The sequence below is a fragment of the Dermacentor albipictus genome, chromosome 7 (genome assembly GCF_038994185.2).
Source record: "Dermacentor albipictus isolate Rhodes 1998 colony chromosome 7, USDA_Dalb.pri_finalv2, whole genome shotgun sequence".
Lineage (NCBI taxonomy): Eukaryota > Metazoa > Arthropoda > Arachnida > Ixodida > Ixodidae > Dermacentor > Dermacentor albipictus.
Genome location: NC_091827.1, coordinates 17,392,088 through 17,410,797, shown reverse-complemented (window position 1 = coordinate 17,410,797; position 18,710 = coordinate 17,392,088). Strand labels below are relative to the sequence as shown.

Here is an 18,710-nt window from a genome sequence, read left to right as displayed (position 1 = left end):
CTTGACTTTGCACACACTTCTGTGGACTCCGTTCAGGGAGTCAATTCGATTGCAGCGCCATTTTTTGTTAAAGAAGACTGTGTTATAAGATACAACATTTCTTGGAATACAGCGTATAGAGATGCGTTAGCAACGGCACATTCACGCACTGTGAATTCACGCACCCACAACAGAAGCACGGATGAAGCCATTCATGCGCTGCGGACACCATCGCCAACCTCGGCCAAGATGTCGCGCTAGAGAAACGGGGGGGTGCTTATTTTCAAAGCTGCCGCAGTGATAGTTAGCAGCTGGTAACAATCCATTGTGGCGGCGTAACCAGGGTTCACGGCAACGGGTGCCTGCCATAATTCCATAGATAGCGGGACGCAAGCAAAGGATCCAGCGAAACGTGAAGAATAGGAGCGAAATCGCTATTGTTGATGCATTGCCTCCGAGAGTGCAACCACGTGATCTCGGAGGTCGTGGTTGGTGTACGAGTTTCACGGCTAAGAATGCCAGAGATATATGTGGTGCTAGCGTCCGCGATCGCTGCCCTAAAATGTGGCTGGTAAAGCCAGTGCGTTCTTGATGGGCAGAGTACGTATTTGCCCATAATTTTGTCGCAGCAAGCGGTATTGTGGATTCTTTCGTTAGACTCACTGAAGTTCGTTTTTCATCGCGAATGCCTTGCTAGGGGGTGATATGTCTCATTTAGTCAACATTTTTTATCACCATATTGCCCTGCAGAGCCTAACAAACATAAGCAATTGTTCAGAATCAAATAAATATACGTTTTCAGTGTTACTTCTACAAACGTCATCTTGATTCAACGACGTGCATACTTCTAGTTGTCAACATTTACTTACGAGGCAGGAACCATATGATAAAATGAATTAACTGAGAAAATAACAGGCTTAACTACGTTAAGTAAATGTTTTGTGGCTAGCACGCAGTGAAATCGAAGCACAGACTGCTAAGAGAAGACCAAATGCGCTTTCTTGACGAAAAAGTGCCCAATTGCTGCGTAAAGCCTGTGTATACTATCCATATTTTCTGCGGATTTTAAATGATTGCAGCGCCACATTTTCCTCTGGTAACTTTACAGTGAGAAACATTAACGGCTTTTGCGATAAACTCACCAAGGAGAAGAAAGCCCCACGAAGGGAGTAGTTAAAAAAAAAAAAAACTTAACATTCCAAAAAATCCATAGCCGTGAAAGGAAATGAGTGATTACTTGTACACTGATCGGACTTTCGAATTCATTTGCGAGGCGACCTCAAGAACTACCGAACCTGCGATGTCATAAACGATTGCGAAATGTGCGTTTGCTGTTAGACGTTGCCAAGAATGTGGACGCACGCCGCACTGCTGATCTCAAATCGCCTCACCCGACGCCACCAGGGAAGCAAGAATTGAAGTGAAATAGCTATGTACAGAAAAGGAACACCCCTGTTTCCATTTCGACGCACTTCTCTCACGCCAACCATAAGCATTATGTATACATACGTATATACACGCGGTATCTTTCGGCGCTATACGTTTCTCATCAGAATCTCGTGTCATCCTGCTCAGAATCCCACGTTGCGAACCTGACGCATATTTCGGCGTCAGGGATCCACTGTAAACCAAACAGAAAGTTTCGGCTGTACATGACATAAGTGCGAATGAAAAAAAATAACATATCAGAAGAAAGTTTGGAAGCCACAGCACGAAAAACCAGCGACGTCGCTGGACCACGCATATATGCATATACTGGGGACTTATTCTAGGACGATCACTTTCGGCAATACTGTCAGTCTCGCGTGACATAATACACAGCAGTTGTGCATGATTCGAGCAGTTTTGCACAGCCAGCCAATCAGCTCAATCGGTTCTGTTCAATCATCCAATCGGCGCGCACTGAAAGTGATAACAGTTTTGAAAATAGGCAAAAAAACTACAACCTGTGGGTTTTTAGCAGACTCCCTCAAATGTTTCTGTGAGGGAGTCTTCACAGTGTGCTTTGATTGCCTGAGCAAGGGAAGGTGGCCTTGACGAAATACATAACAAACAGCCGTTATTTTCACGTGGCGCCGTTCTCGAAATCACGAAAACTGTTGACAATGAATGGAAAAATCTATAGACAATCTGTAGACCTCCTTAGGCGCTCCGTCACGCAAGGGTGAAAGTAACCACGATGTGGTCGACCGGAAATTACGGCCCTGCTCAATTTCCTAAGGTTCAGAGAGCCAGGTGTTCTTCATGAGGTCCGCAAATAATGCTGATAAGACATCCCCTCATAAATAGAATTCCGACAGTCTAATAGATAGTCCACAGACTTTTCGTTAACTGCTTTGCCTTCTCATAGGCTCGCCCTTTTCGCTAGCTGTAGCTTAGTACTAACACAGTTTCTACTTTGGGATATCCTATTGCATGTACACTTCACTTCTACTAATGTATTTGTTTGTTTCTGGCTAATTAAACTGAACAGACAAAAACAATTAACAAGCCGATTTGCCTTCGTTTATTGCAGGTTATACACTTCCAAACCCGGTTGTTTCCAGAATTTCACAGCCCTTACTCGGCAATGAGTGCAAGAATAAGAATCCAGAAGCTGCAGTCTATATACATTCTAGAGACTTCCCAGAAATGCCTGCAGATTTTTTATTAAATAAGTAAGTAAATTTTCTGTAAGGGATCCTGTCACACTCGCGGGATGGATTCGAAACTTTTGACGAAACTGTAAGCCCCGACACCCCTGTATTCTATACAATGAGAGCGAAATGAAAGAAACACAAAATAATTATATTCACAGTGAAGTCCAAGGTGACGTAAATATAGGATTGTATTACGACATCGCCTCACAAACGATTGAGTGTTTACGCGCATCCTTGCACTTTAAAAAAATTGACACCCTTAAAAGTGAATAAGGGTGTAACTTATTTTACAGTGCACCCCTCTGTACATACGCGGAAACGCCGCTTTGCAACACGATACGTGTTTATTGCACTTATCTTATCTGCACCACATAATTTATCGGTGGAAAGCAAAAGGATTCGACAGGTATACACCTGCTTTCGTTACATCTCTTTTCACACGGCAGAAAAAAGGTCATCCGCGACTATATTTTTTTATACAGTGATTACAAGGGATAATATATGTTGTAAATGTACAAAAATTGCTTCCACAAACTGGCCCAAAACATCTCCGGCCAGTACACCCCGAATAGTTTAGCTTAGTCATATCGCCGCTTAATGGAGCCAAGTTCAAATAATTGTCGCGCTCAAACGAAACTTTCTTCATAACGGAGAATGTTGGTGTTGTTTTAACATTTTCTCATCACGCATCTTCAGTTGTGGCATGCCACAGAGGGTTCGATAAAAAGAAAATAGATGCAGAAGTGACAAAATAGCACTGAATGCGGTGTTTCTCTTTCCAATCATTCCTTCTTTCGATCGCAAACGATTACCCGAACCGTGACAGCCTTTGATGGATCGAGATAAACCGCAGTCGTCAGTCAGCATGCTTTAGCATTCGTCCTAATATCGCGTACGGCTTATCGAAGCGGTTATCTCGGAGTATAGATAGCTTGCGCATGACGCATGGACGCGCAGCTTTTCACCGTGACGGTTATCCAACACAGCGTCAAAGCCACCTATTGCCTGGAACGGGAATTCGCGCATGATACCTGTGTACATGCACCAAATCTAGCCATGTTCACACGTCTAAGAAAAAAACAAAAGATGAAAAAAGGATCTATAGCATTTTCATTTTCAGCTACGCATTTGTATTTGTCAGTTTCATTCGTAGCGTACGAATGACTTGCAGGCGGATGTGACCCTGGCATATTTCAAGTCTTGTGCAGTTGTCTGGCTCCCGTATTGAAAAAAATAATAAAAAGGGAAGGCGCCGTGTTCGAGCCAGCAAAAAACAGAAATATGAGGACTGTTTCTAAAAGAAATTACCATCAACAGAGCACCAAAAAGACAATGCGAATATCGAAGCACAGCAAGGACACGCACTCACACTTCTTGAAAAAGCAGGCAGAAAACAAAAGAAAGAACACAATTAGGGGTACGCGAATATTCGAAAAGTTCCAAAAGCAGTCGTACAATTCTGTTTAAAATCCGAGTGTATCGATTCTAGAATACGCTATTCGATTTCTACGGATTTTCTATTGTGGCCGATTATGTGGGCTTTTTTTGCGATTACTGGCGCCTATGCACCTGGCCATGGGGAAGGATCCACGTGCCTTGCCCATTGGCCATTTCTCGTGGCCGTCATAAGACAACCAGCGAAACATTTGCGGTGAACTTCTATGGCTACCTTTCACTTTGTGGTAATTTACAAGCTGCCCAGTAAAGCGCAATTCTAACTGACGTTTGTGCGCATTGAGGAACTAAAAATTCCTCATTTTACGATCTCTCTTTCACGTGCTCCTTTATTGAACAAGTAAAAGTCAAAGAGAAATTTCGTGTTACTTTCGATAGTTACCCGTCGCAGTATACCTTAGTGGCAATGGTGCTGCGCTGCTGAGAAACGAGGTCCCCGGTTCGATTCCCGGCTGCGGGGCCGCATTTTAACGTGGGCGAGAAAAAAAAAACACTCTCGTATACTTGGATTTAGGTGCACATTAACGAATGCCAGGGGGTCAAAATTCATTCGAATTACCCCACAACGTCGTCTTTAAGAGCCCCAGAGTTGCTCTGAGACGTTAAATTCCAGGAATCAATCAGTCAATCGATCGATCAATTGATTGCATATTTCAAGGCCTTTTTTTTCAACAATCATCTTCAGTTCGAAATTTTCGGTATTCGAGCACCCCTACAGATAAAAAAAAAAAGCTTTGCTTTTTTTTTTCGAGTCCGTTCTATCTTCCCCAGTCGAAATGGTCACCGCAAGATCACACAACTGTGACACAGAACAAGGGAGGAAAGAAACAAAATAATGAAAGTGAAAACCAATAAGACGGCATGTTCGACACGGGACACCCGTACACATACAATGACGTACGCGCACGCGGTTCGTAGCATTCCAAAACTGCGCTTGACGTTCCAAGAGAGAGAGAGAGAGAGAGAGGGTTTCGACCATTTTCGACGGAGTATAACAGCAGCGCACGAGCTCGGCATCGTCGCGCTATGAACGCGCACCGTCTAAAATCCCCTTAAACTTCACAAAGTAGCGACACTCTCCTCCTCCGCCTCCGCTCCTCCTCGTTTGTGCTCTCTTTCACGCTCCCTCCTCGACTGTGGTGCCGCCTACACTGCTCGAGCGTAGCAAGGGCGCCAATATGCACTCCTCGCCACTTCGTAGACGCTTCTCGAGCGAAAATGGCGCTGAGGCACGGCGCGAGGGCCCACATGATGCTATTAGGCCAATAGCGACGCGGCGTGGGACTCGGACAGAGCGCGCGAGGAGGAGGCGGAATTCTTCAAAGCGTGGCGCTGCCTCACGAAGTTTAAGGGGCTTTAGCACCGTCTCGAAAGTGTTGCGCGAGATTCACAACAGTATCGACTAACTTGCGTGCGTGGCTGTAGCTAAAAAAAATGATTAGAACAAAGTGCTCGTAAAGAAGGGCATCTGTGATGCGGTCTGAAGATACCAATGGTCACCGATCACAAAAAAAAAAAAAATGTTGTCACAGATCGGCTGTGAGAAGGTGCTCCCGTTCGGAAAGAATGACTCTGCCCATCCGCAGTTTTGGAAAATGCGTTTTTTTTCTTTTTTTAGCCACGGCAAAAATTGGTTTTCAGTTGCACGAAGATGACCTATAACGCATACCTGACGCAGCGAGTGAAAGACGTCCTTTAATTGGATCGCTTCGTATGATGCACTAATCAGAGTGAAATGCTTTCTTTTCCCGTCATGTTAATGGCATTGTGACGCAGCATTTTTGTGCTAATCTCAGATTCCTGATCAGTCCGAATAGAGAAACACTCCGAATAAATAATTCTAAAATTTCTCTTTCAGATGAGTCGTCGCTGACCTCGTAGCTCAAACGATCAAATGAGCACCTTCTCACCCCTGAGACTAAGGTCCCGAAGTCTAGGAGATAATGACCACCAAGAATACCTGACAAGGAACACGTGCTTCGATTTTTCTTTTCTCGTAGGACTCTTCTCAGCTAATTTGAGTCACAAATCACCTCAAGGAGCCTCTGAAATCGGCTCTCGCACGCTGTCACCGTATAGTGCGATTTCGGCGCCCAGTGCGTAAATACATAGTACTTAAGAACCCACACGGCTATACACGGAAGTCACATAAGATACGATGCGGAGTTTCTGGCAACCCGCTCCATGTTGCCGTGTCGTTTCTTTTTTTCTTCGGTGGGAGGGCAACGTCCAATACACGCATGCAGATAAGCATGCCCGTGAATGTCTCTTTCTAAACCCGTCCGCGCGGCGCAGGTTACATATGCGCAAAAGCTACGCGCCGATGCACGCACACACAGACACCGCGATGCGCTTACTCGCACCAAGAGTGTTCCTTTCTGTAAGTCCAACGTGGGAAAAATTTCTGAGAGTTCACCACAGTCATATTCATCACACAAAAAAGGTAGAGAAAGAAAAGAACAGGATTGCAGAGACGTCGCTCGTCCAGTAAAGCTGTACTTCAAGACACACACGTGCGAACGCCTCACTTTATAGGACGCCCGAATGCGTGACGTCAGTCTTGTACACACATTTCACGTAATAGGCTCGAGGAAGATAGAGAGACGGGCCTTTCTCGTTCATCGGGGCGAAGACGCCGCATATATCACAGCGCAGAAGACAAGGACCGCAGGACGACTTCGAGGCCTTTCTCCAGTCCAGGACACACAGATGTCCTTGCGTTTCGTCCTCGCGCTTTCCGCCAAGTCTTCAGTCTTGAACATACAAGCTTCCACTGTACACGATGGCGACGAGGAGGGTTGAACTTTTCGGGAGGCCACCCGGTGCGCAAACAAGAATGACACGAGGAACTGAAGGCAGAACAGTAGCGATTGTGCTGTCCCGTCTTCTGCACCGTGTACCGTTCTTTATGCGCACCTTGCTTGCGCTGCAACGACTCCTCCCAAGCGTCAGCCAACTTGTCCCCACAACAAGTTCGTTTAGTTTCACTTTTCTTCGTCCGACGCCGGCTCCGGCGTGGAGGACACGACGTCGACCTTCTCTTCGACGTCGTCCGTCTCGGCCACCGCCGCCTGCTTCTTGAGCAGCTGCTGCTGCTGGTGCTGCTGCTCCTGGAGCAACTGCTGCGCCTGCTGCTGGTGCGCCGCGGCGGCCGCGTAGAAGGCCGTCGGCGGCGGGGGCAGGGACATGAACAGATACTGGAGGTACTGCTCGAACGACGGCAGCGCGTCGGCCAGCGGTACGGCCGTCGTGGCCAGCGGCAGTCCCGTCGGGAGCGGCACTCCCGGAGCCGCGGGGCCGCCGACCAGGCAGCTGGGGTTCAGCGCGAGCCCACCGCCCGCCCCGGCCATGAGGGCGGGCGGGGCCTCATGTCATTGGGGCGGCCGAGGGCTCGGACTCCGGCTGGACTCGGACGTGGTCGACAGCGGCGTCGGCGAGCTCGGGGCCGCCGAGCTGTCGCCGTAGCTGCCGCAGCTGTTGTCATCGCCGACGCCGGGCGACTTGGGGCCGACGCCGCCGCCGGCGGACCTCCGGGTGTCCACGGCTGCGGAGGAAGACGAGGACGTGCGGTGGTGGTGACCGCCGCCGCCGGTGCCGCCTCCCGTTCCTCCGCCCGACGCCACCGAGGAGCCCTGGTGGTGGTGCGAGCCCCCGGAACCGGAAGTGCCGTTCTTGGTGCCGTGGTGGTTGTGGTTCCGGTTGGAGCCGGTCGAGCTGGTGCTGCTCGAGCTGCCGTAGCCCTGCTGGGCGAGCTGCTGTTGCTGTTGCATCTGCTGCTGAAGCAACCTGCGGCGGCAGAAGAAAAACAAAGACGCGGGTTGTTGGAGTTGTTGTCGCTTACCTAATCTTATATTGTGCCATTCGAAGGGCGGACGCGTTGAAGAGGCGGCAATGTATAATTGGAACTTCCTCGTAAGCACATAGCGCAGAAACAACGCACAAAGAAAGGAGAATATGGCGCCTAGGTTACCACAATATCGCCGTACTGCACTGCAATCGCGGCAAATCTATTTAAGAGGGGGCGTAGACCTCTGGTCAAACCATGTATAAAGGCATTCTGTCTGCGCCACCAAGCATCCTGGTGATGTAATTAAAGGATTGGTTTGAAAAAGTATGTTGCAGTCATTGATGCTAAGGTGGTCCCGATGAATGGAATGTGTGGACTCCGCTAGCGTTTCTGTAAACAAATAGGAAAGGCAAGAATGACTATAAGTCATACGAGCCATATAAGAATTATATGTGACTGTAAGTGACCTAATTTAACTCCCCGGCGATGAAAAGACCATGCAGAAAATGGGCCAGTGTTTTTTATCGACCGAAAGTCCTCGAAACAAGAAACCATTCGAAAAGGATTTCGTGTGCTGCGTCAAGAGCTCGAGGAGTCAAGGGAACATCGTTTGCGATCTTGCACGCAGCGGGCATGAAACGAGGATGGATTTTAATGACCTTCCGCTATGGCGTACATGGTGTTGTGGAATTTAGATCGTTTCGTAGTTGCCTCGTTCCAAAAGTATCTGTCATCTCTGAAAAGTAAACAAACAAACAAGAAAATACGAACATTTCTTTTTTCAAGTTTGTCTCGCGTATGCTTCTATGTAGGAATGGATGCACTACCCTTGAAACGGTACAACCTTGCTTGCGATTCCTTGATTGAAATGGCCATATTTGAGCGCAATCAGTCTGTATACTGGTGAAAACTACCTTCAATTGCCAGCAGTTTCACTACGCACAGGTTCTAACTATAAGTGGAGAGGACAGGTACCTAAATAACCAATATGTAACACTCTTTCAGATGTCAAGTGGCAGCCTCTCGGGTATGCTTTTTCTGAATCCGCTGAGAAGGCGTAGTAGAACGTGCAACCGCTTTCAGAACTCCTCTCCGTCCTCTTCACCCCCCTCCCCCTCAAAAAAGAAAGAAGGAAAAGGAAAGAAAACAGTACGCGTACACTGCGACGCTGCAGAGTTCTACAACATAACTTCGCAACGGCTGTTGTAAAACTTTATAAGAAGTTGGAGGACATGCTGCTTGCTTCACATGCCATAAGGCGTGAAACAACAAACAACCATGAAGACACCCTTGCAAAAGTCGTTATGAGAATTATGTAGCGTTTTCTTTTTCATTGTTGTTATTTTCAATAAATTTTCTGTTGCAATTTTAGTGAATATCACGCATACGTTCTACGAAGAACAAAATCGTCTGGCTACGCCCTCCCATTTTAAAAAAGTCCCAGATGAAGTTTATAGGTTTCAACGTCCCAAGGAAACAACGTATTGGCCCTATAGAGCTTTGGGGCTCCAGATGTATATCGACCACGTGTACGTGTTTGTTTAGCGTGCACAATAAAAGTACACGAGCGTTTTTTTTTTCATACCATCCCCATCGGAACGTGGCCTTTGCAGTTGGGAATCGCACCCGCGACCTCGTGCTCAGCCGTAGAGCGCCGTAGCCAATGAGTCACCGCGGGTATCGCCCTCCCATTTCAACGGTTCATTATTCGGTACATTTCGAGCCTGGAGCCTCGGAGTATACCTTGCAAGCTTGCTCTACACATAAGCTCTGCCGAGGGGACCTTCAGCTATAGCCGTTCATTCATGCGTACATTCGATCAATGACTTCTAAGGTATACCAGCAAAGCAAATGAGGTACCACTCGGGCTGCTGCGTCACGCGCATGCGCACGACCGCGAAACTGGATGGAAAGTTCAGCTGCTCATTTGCGTGACCAGCTCGTCCGTCTCGTCTGCTTTTTCCTCTATACGACAGGTCACACACACACACGCACACATACACACACACGAACGCATACACACACTATTTTGACATCCCTTTCTGCAGCTTTGTGCCTAAGTAGCCACTACCGTACACACAGAGCCCACCGATTACGCAGATCGGCGTGTCGATAACGCGTCCGTCAGCGGGCCTTCTGCTCCCCGGTTTCCGGGTTTCTGCTGCACGATGGATACACCTGCATCCGAGGCCATAAGCGGTGTCCGCCGGGTACGGCTGCGGGAGCCCATTTGCGCCCCCTATCGACTCCCGCATCTACCAAAATAATCGCGCCCTGTACGCGACGTCGGCGTTATTAACGGACGGCGAACCGCCGTAAAATAATCAGCGGACGTTTCCTGATTATCTTTCACGAGAGAGGTAGGAGTTAGCGTCGAGCTAAAGCTTCCCCTTATTTGGGCATTAGTGGAGAAACTGCACCTTATAGGTGGCGAGTTCGGCACCACCAGTGGCCCACTTACGGACCGACCGGGTGGTACATCTCTCGATTAAAAGTCTGGGCTCAAGCTCTGCAGAAAGTGTTTGTCGGCTGTTCCTCCACCTCTGAGCTCATTTGTACTGCGACAGCAGCATGTAGCTATCACATCGGGCACAGCCTTCGTCTCGAGAACAAATTCTTCTTTGCGATCTGCACACAACCGTCGTCCACGTTTAGTTGCAGTATTGGCTTTTGTGAATGGGAAGTAGCCAAACTATTTATAGGGAAGAAATTGGCAACACGCTCATTTTCTTTGCTATATTGTTACCTTATAAGGGGAAATTTAGATAGGCTGCATAATTTCCGTGGACAAGAAATGTACTGCCTTGCTTTCTCACGGACTGACTGCTTTTCTCACTATAATGCATATACACATACTGTCTATAGGCAAAAGGCATTAGCAGCTTCATTTCCCCTTTTCTATTGTGGTCTATACTGTTCCAAGCAGGTCGTTTGCAAGAAATCTAATCGGAAATGGTCGACAAAGAAGCGTTGGGATACCAGTGCGCAGGCTGCCAGCAAACATTCAGTGGAATAGCCAGATAAATAGTCCGACCAGATTTTCGTGAAGTACGACACTCTGCATACGCGCGCTTACGAAGGCATGGGTGAGGCGAAAAAGGAGATATAGTCTAATACTAAAGTTTCGCGTGAACTATACGCAAGACCGTGTACAGCGATCAACATGGACGACGGGCAACAAATAGACGAACACGACAGAAGCTATTTTTTCACCATAATGGTCGTAAACCAAGTAGGCCTGCTCAGAACTATTGTACGCGCTGGACGTTGCGTCCCTATGTAAAGAAGCATGGCCTCTGGGACCTGCGGTGCTCCGCTCGATCTCGGAGGCACTCGGAGGTCACGAACACAGTATAGACTGCTTTTCATGGCATACACGATCATAGCGCGCGGCATTCACGAGAAAAACGACGACACTGTAAAATGTTTTACCCCCTTAAAAGTAAAAAAGGGTGTAAATGTGTCTATAACTCACACCCTTATGGTGTCAGTTGCATAAATACTACCCTAACGGTGTGAGTTATAACCACATTTACACCCTTTTTCACCTTTACGGGGGTAAATTATTTTACAGTGTACAGGCGTCCGCGCGGTAACAAAGCGCCCGCACTGCTTAACAGGACGCTGAGTGCGTCAGAATGACACGAAGTCCGTAGCATGCCGGTCAGTCACCGTAAACGTGCGTAACGCTAAATTCAACAACGGTATCGTCTTAACTTTCTGCGCTAATAAGTTTTCTCGGAGGCCCACAAGCTGATTCCCAATTCCCCTCTATCACGAATTGAAGCAGTGCCCATCGCTATACGTCACGCAACGGCGCGAGCCCCTTGAAAATGCGCGCGCGGCGCGCCTCCTGTCGGGGCAGCGCCGTACATTGAGAGGAGGGGGTCTTCTGTGTTTGCCGCAAGATGGCTCTGCGTGTGCGGAAAGCGCAAAAGAAATGCGGCGGAAACGCACTTCGCAACTCGTGTAATTGTGACTTCTGTACGTTACATGTTCATAATTACCGATATACACCGCAGTATAACTTTCCACGGCTGGTTTCGAAGGCAACACCGCATTCACTAGAGGCGCGTTTGCACCGCTTGGAAGCATCGAACTCGTGGCTGAGTGGTAGCGTCTCTGTCTCACACTCCGGAGACCCGGGTTCGATTCCCACCGGGCCAATCTTGGAAGTTGCTTTTTATTTATGAAGCGCCTGCCGTGATTTATCGCTCACGGTCAACGCCGCCGACGCCGACACCCGACGCCGACGACACCGGCTTTTCTGCGACACGAGCTCCTTAACGCTATCGCGTTAAAACTCACAGGTCTTCTTCGGCGTACGCAGCTACGGCGAACGCTTATCAGGAATCTCGGTCCTCATTTTCCCCGGGCGCATGCGCAGAAGCACGCGTCCCTAGAAACTGTTCCGCTTCCTTAACACACGTGTTTGCTTGCCCCCCCCCCCCCTCTCCTCTATCTCGGGGCTTAATAATACACAAACCGTGGTTCGTTTCGGTGTTTAATTTCCGATTAGATTTCTCTTTTTTCTTCCCTCGAGTTGTGTCGCCGTTCCTCAAAAACAACAGCCATAGTGAAGAACGTGTGATCAAGACAAAAAAAGTAAAAACAAACAAAACACACACACACACATAAGAGGAGTGTGAGCCTCGGTGGGCGGGTCACTCGGACTTCCGGCCGGAAATCCTCCCAGAAACTGAGATTGCCATCACGTCGACTCGGCCAGTGTGTGTGTGTGCCCTCATACGGCTGCGCGCCTGCGTATAGGACTCACGTGACTATATAGCGTATGCCGCATATGCGCATTATTGTGCCACGCAATTGTTTGCAGTTGCCGACACGTCACGCAAGTCGTCGCTCTCGTGCCATTCCCCACACGCATGTTATATGCGCGAAGGTTTGAAAATTGCGACGTTGAGAGCCTGATAGTGCCCCTTATGATATTGCTGGCACGCCGTACGCTTCCGCCACTGCGTGTCTATTTTCATGAGCACAATGATGAAATGCAGCGTTACTGATTAGGCAGAATTCATGATTGAAGAATTCTCCTGATGATACCGCAGACAACTGAACCAGCTACGAAAAGAAGTGAAACCTTAAAGGAAAAAAAGAAATGGACGATATTCGATGGTGTCAAGAAAACTCTTGAAAGGCGCGTGAAAAAAAAAGAAAGGTGATAAAAAGAGGGGGGGGGGGGGGAGGGGACAGATCGCTTTGCTCAAGTGACGAAGGCGGCACCAGGAACTGCGCTAGCGTTTAATTTCAAGTTCAGTACACACACTCATCATCCGGGTCAGCGTTATAGCACCATAAACGATCAACTGCGCCCACTTGAAAGCAAAATCTACAAAACGCTGGAGAAGCGCAAGGACTCCCTGCCTCTAACGCTCCCCCCCCCCCCCCCCCTCCTGAGGGCGCTTGCCGCAAAGTTAGAGAGAGACGGGGGCGAGCGGGAGAGGTGCCGCGGGGTTATGGTCGCTCACCATCGCTCGCTCTCGATAGATTGCGAGACCGGTCGGCGCTCCGTGCGGCATTCAGGCGTGAAGGCACACATACGCGGCGAACGCGAGCTCGCGCGCGCGGCCTTCCGAGAACGAAAGGGAAATGACCCCCAGAGCATTGTCTGATACGGTGCGTCCTTGATATTACTGGACTATAGCCGACGTCCGGACCTGCGGACGTCAACCTCCCTGTTGGCGAAGTGTCCCGTTCTTGTGTCCTCTACTGGCGAGAAAAGGCGCATACAACGAGAAGTAAAGACGTTTTCATCCGTGTTTGCACTCTTTTTCCTTGTACGTTATTGTCATACATTCTCACCTTTTCGGTCATACTTGAATCGCTACTTGTTACCGTATGGAATATGCACATGGACACGCTTGCTGCTCACTAAATTCACGTTGAAAGAGCAAAAGAACGGATGTTTCTTTTTCTTCATTTTCTTTCCCTCCTCGCTAAGCACATGGCGTCTCGAATCTTCCACCTCCCTTCCTTGTAGAAGTATGCCAGCCGTCAGACAAAGCTGAATTCAAACCTATGTGACTGTTGCAACACGCATAAGAAGAAAAAATAAAATGTCCTTGCGGTTAAAAGCTTCGGTGCCGCTGAAAAATCTCTCAACCAGTGCCATCAAAATGGAGCCGCACTGCAAACCTGGCTGTAGTCTTTTCGACAATTATGTATTTAGAAAAAAAAAGGCTTTTAGATATGGTTCTAGGTGCAAGAAATAAGATACGGACAACAGAATAAAACGCTGTAGCAACTGTACCATGTACCAACTAGCTCGACAGTAGAAGTTACTAAAATAGAAAAAAAATATGTGCGAAGGGCCACGAGCTGTAGGCATCGGTTTAATCGAACCTCTCAAATACTGATGTTTGCCAAGAACGCTATTCTTGTTTAGGACCATCTGCAAGTATATAGACCCCAACGACTAAGTTGCACACGTTTTCACTGCTAAATGACTCTCTCTATGTAAACTTGCGCGCATATACAAGTCTAAGTAGATGAGCCTATACTTGCATCTCTCCCTCATCGACATGCAGCCGCTGCGACGGAGCACCGAACCCCCGACCTTGTATTCAACAGCTGAACGCCATAGTCGCCGAATCGCCGAGGCGGGTGGCGCGGGTACTCATGGCGTATTCGATTTGTCGCCTCAGAGCACTCCGGAGACGTTCCAAGCGTTACCTTATATGAAGCAGCCACTTTGTGTTTGCACGAGCATGTGACGGGATATACGATGGTGACAATGAACGCTAATAAACCCTGCTTATTATCTCGTGGTACGACTTTACAAACCGCATCACGTGACCACGGTAGCACTGTCGAAGCACCGTCAAAGTACACCGTGTGTATAGCAACACCCGAGAATGCATCTGGGGCATGTTAATTAGCTGTAGTGTGAAAACTTGCATTTTTGTTTCTAAACTCAGCTTCTTTCTTATATTGCCATCCTTGGGCAATTGTTTTCTTTTTTCTTCCTTTTTTTCAATTACCTGTTCTGCCTAAATGCGCACTCATATACATGTATACTGTATAGCCCAACTGCCACGCACTCAAATGAGAGTAGCAGTTCTGTAAATAAATAAATAAAAAAAATCTGCGGCATCTTATCAACGGCTTCGTGGAAGACAGTCTTCGCAGCGTATCAACCGCAACACTGTACTCCCTCTTATCCTTCGTGTTCAACTGAAATAAATAAATATTCGGTGCTTGAGAAAAGAAAAAAGAAGAAAAAGAAAATGAGTAATATATGATTGGATTATTAAACTATAGCATTGTTTGTTCTTCGGTCGCGCGCGTATATGTATGCGGAGCGCTCACACGAGAACGATATACACGCCGAGCCCCTGTAGCAATCCAGCGGTTAACTCGAATCATCCGTATATCCGCTCGCGCGAGCGTGTTGTACAGGCAGCTGATTTGCAAGCGTAATCCGAAAAGCCGGCAACTTCATAGCGGCGGCTCCGTCGCGTAACCCCCCGCGAGCGTTCGTTCAATTGGATTGCGGAGCGGGTGTGCGTAACAGGTTGAACACACACACGCCAACTGCATAATGGGATCTGTGGGGAAGTGGGGATGAGAATAACAGTTTCGCAACGCTCGAGTCCCGCGGATTGACTGCGGTCGACGAAGCTTATAGAAAAGAGCTTTGATGAGTTAGCAAAGAAAAAGAAAAAAAGTCTGTAAAAGAAGAATTGGGTGCTACAGAATCACGGAGTGAACGAATTGCAGGTTTCGTGGACGCGGCGCCTCCACCGAGAGATGTTACAGGAAGGAAGGCTAATCAATTACAAGCATATTGAATGGTAATTGAATTGCATTTCAACAGAAAGTCTAGTGAGGTCAACGAAAATTTAGTGGAGACACAGAAACAGAATTACATGGCAGGTTTTGTAAAGGTTAATTGAAAGGCGGATGTACCTAAACTGGGGTTTTAGCCAAGACACCACCTATGCCCAATCTACCTCGTCGTCTTCGTAACCACAATGTCGTGTCCTCTTGCGAAACACTGAATGCCACAGCGACGACATGACGTCGTAATATTACGAGATCTTCCATACTGTGTCGCGGCGAACGGGGCCGCCTCCGCATGTGGTGACATGTGTAGCCCAGTGTCTGCAACAGAGTAGAGTTTGGTACCACAATCATGACCTCGGACCAGCGGGGACCAGGTTGCCGATGAACCCCTGGTGGTTAGAATTATTCTGTATACCTCTCCTTTCTTGGTCTGCAAAGCATGCGGTGAAACGTACTGATGCTCAGGTTCACAGTTATTGGACCTGCATTTTTATGCAGTGCTTATCAGAGCTAAATGGAACACTAATGCATTTCGCCACGGATATTTACTGCGCGTATTCACTGAAATGGATGCTATAAGATGGTGGGTTTTTGCTAAATTGAGTGTGGCTTCACTACTACTCGGCGTCAATTCGGCGCAGTCGGGATACGCGATCTAAAGTGAACAAAAGTTCAATTACTAAAGCTACGTTAATTAGCTGACATGTTACCGCAATTAGTCGTTAAGATATCGTTCACCTGTTTAAAGTAGTCGAGCTGATACGAAAGGATTGCGCTATCAGCTATATCGGAGATGTTTAACGAGTCTGTTCTCGAAAATGAAATCTCCTGGTACAACATATAACAGGTTGGGTTTATATGACCTTTTCTTTCCTTGTGAGCGTAGCTACATAGGCGTTTGCCTCCTTATTTGCTTTGTATATGACTGCAGTAGCGAGGAGAACCTCCAACACGTTCTGTTTGGCTGTCCTCGCTACAAGTGACAGAAGCGAGGCCTCGCAATCGCAGTATAGCGCGCTTTGATTAAAAACCGCTCAGAGAAGAAATCATTCTGGAATGCCGATCTCACAAGCCGTTGCAGCTGTGGGCGACAAGGACACTGTTGCGGTTTTTAAGGTCAATAGAACCTGCATGCACAGGCGCCTCTGTAGCCTAAACTGGAGTTCGTAGTGCTACAGGTGTTGCCGTCGCGGTAATAGCAAACGGTGATGTTGACAGTGGTGGCCGTGATTGTCTATGATTTCTTTCTCTCTCACTTTTTCTTTCTCGACTTCCTTATCTCTGTACCTCTACTCCCCTCTCTCCACAGCGTAGGGTAGCAAACCGGATTTCCTCTTCTGGTTAATCACCCTGCCTTTCTCCTTTCTGCTCCCTTTCTCTCTTGACGTGGCTCTCTCTCTCTCGCTCTCTCGCTCTCTGGACGTGCACTTTGGTTTAGGCTAACACTTTTAGAAGTGGACGGTCTCACAATTCTGATCCGTGCCTCCACAGAAAACACCGAAACCTCTGTATAGCCCCGGCCCATGCTCTGTATGCCCGAGAATAGAAGGCCCGCAAGGGTGTTCGTGCGACGGATACACCATGAAACTGGGCCTTCCACCGAAACCGCGGGGCGCCCGCGCACGCTCACTAATTCAATTTAAAACACGAGCGAACGCGTATATAGCGTAGTGGAAGCGAAAGAAAATTTCCGCATCTGTGGGCTCTGTATGTTTGTTGCGTAAGATCCAAGCACAGTTTGGAACACACGGCGAATGATGTAAGCACGGCGCAAAAAACGAAAAAAAAAGGTGGAGTGAAGCCTACAACATGAGGACCCTATATAACGTGCTCGAGCGGCTCAAGTATAGACCGTATATAGACCTCCTGCTTTCCCGGCGCTTAATTTTCGAGCAAACAGCGCGGGCTATAGCTGCCGCTGCGGACGAGGAGGGGGATAATGACGCTTTTGGCAGAACGCGCGTGTGGATTTCTACCAAACGACGTGAAAAGCGTGCCAATGCTGCTCTTTTTAGCACCCGCACTTGGATTTGTGCCAAAACGCGTTTTAAGCATGAATACGACACTTTTGGTAGACGAGATTGCAGTTTTCTGCAAAACCACACGATATGCATGCAAATGAGCCCGTTACCCTTCATCGCGAGCGGCGACCTCATTTGCATTTGTGATGGGAGCGGAACGGGTCCACAGGGAACCTGTCTCTAGTAATCATTTACTCGCGGTATATACCCCGAAGCTTCCCGCCGCAAGCGTATTTCCCTTTTTTTTTTTTTGGTCACAGCGACAGGAGGTGAAAGTTTGAAAATAAGTTTGCAACGGCCTGTCCGTCATCGCAGGAACGCCATCGTGCCGTGTCCCCGTCCGGCCACCTGCTGATCAAAGCCTCAACATACGCACATACATGATGAATAAACACAATACTTTGCCGCCAACGCAATGCCCACCATCGCACCGCCGACCCCGCGGCCCTAAAGCCAATGGGAAATTTTGAGTCTGGCGCGCTCTAACTAGTGAGCTGTACCGCGTAATATATTTTTCCTCCTTTCCATTATATTTATAACAGTGCGCAATGTGAGATCGCACAGGTGACATCACCCCATAAACAACTGACACTCACAATGACAAACGCATTGAGAGAAAGAGAGAGAGGGCAGCAATGTTAACCAGTCGAGAGTACGGTTGGCTACCCTACGATGGGAGAGGGGAGAAAAGGAAGAGAGAGAAGGGAGAGAGGTACCAAGTATGCATACCTGTACCAACCACAGCGCCAAGCGTTTTACAGTTAACGCTCAGGGGCCACCGTAGAACCCGCTGTTCGTGCATGTTTCCAGGGAGTTCTTCAAGTATGATACTTTTTCGCTTGACAAGTATAAGCACTTCAGCAAGACGACGTACACACCTGCGCCGTCGAAAGTCACATTCATCATAAACATCATTTACGTGGACAGTCATTCGAAGAAACTGCATCTTTAAAGAGATAATCAGTCATGCCCTATATATATATATATATATATATATATATAGAGAGAGAGAGAGAGAGAGAGAAG

General features: G+C 48.0%; 1 protein-coding gene across 1 annotated transcript; it reads right to left on the bottom strand.

Moving 5' to 3' along the window:
* Nucleotides 1-288: 288 nt before the first annotated feature.
* Nucleotides 289-18,429, bottom strand: LOC139047719 (keratin, type I cytoskeletal 10-like). The gene is made up of 2 exons (XM_070521705.1): nucleotides 18,414-18,429; nucleotides 289-7,859 (listed from the first exon to the last, which is right to left on the bottom strand). Exon 2 carries the CDS (start codon nucleotides 7,841-7,843, stop codon nucleotides 7,445-7,447), a length of 399 nt encoding a protein of 132 aa, XP_070377806.1. The 5' UTR covers nucleotides 7,844-7,859; nucleotides 18,414-18,429; the 3' UTR covers nucleotides 289-7,444.
* Nucleotides 18,430-18,710: the final 281 nt, after the last annotated feature.

What these genes read in the sequence shown, in the direction of transcription:
- LOC139047719 (XM_070521705.1), bottom strand. Translation starts at nt 7,843, where the DNA reads ATGCAACAGCAACAGCAGCTCGCCCAGCAGGGCTACGGCAGCTCGAGC.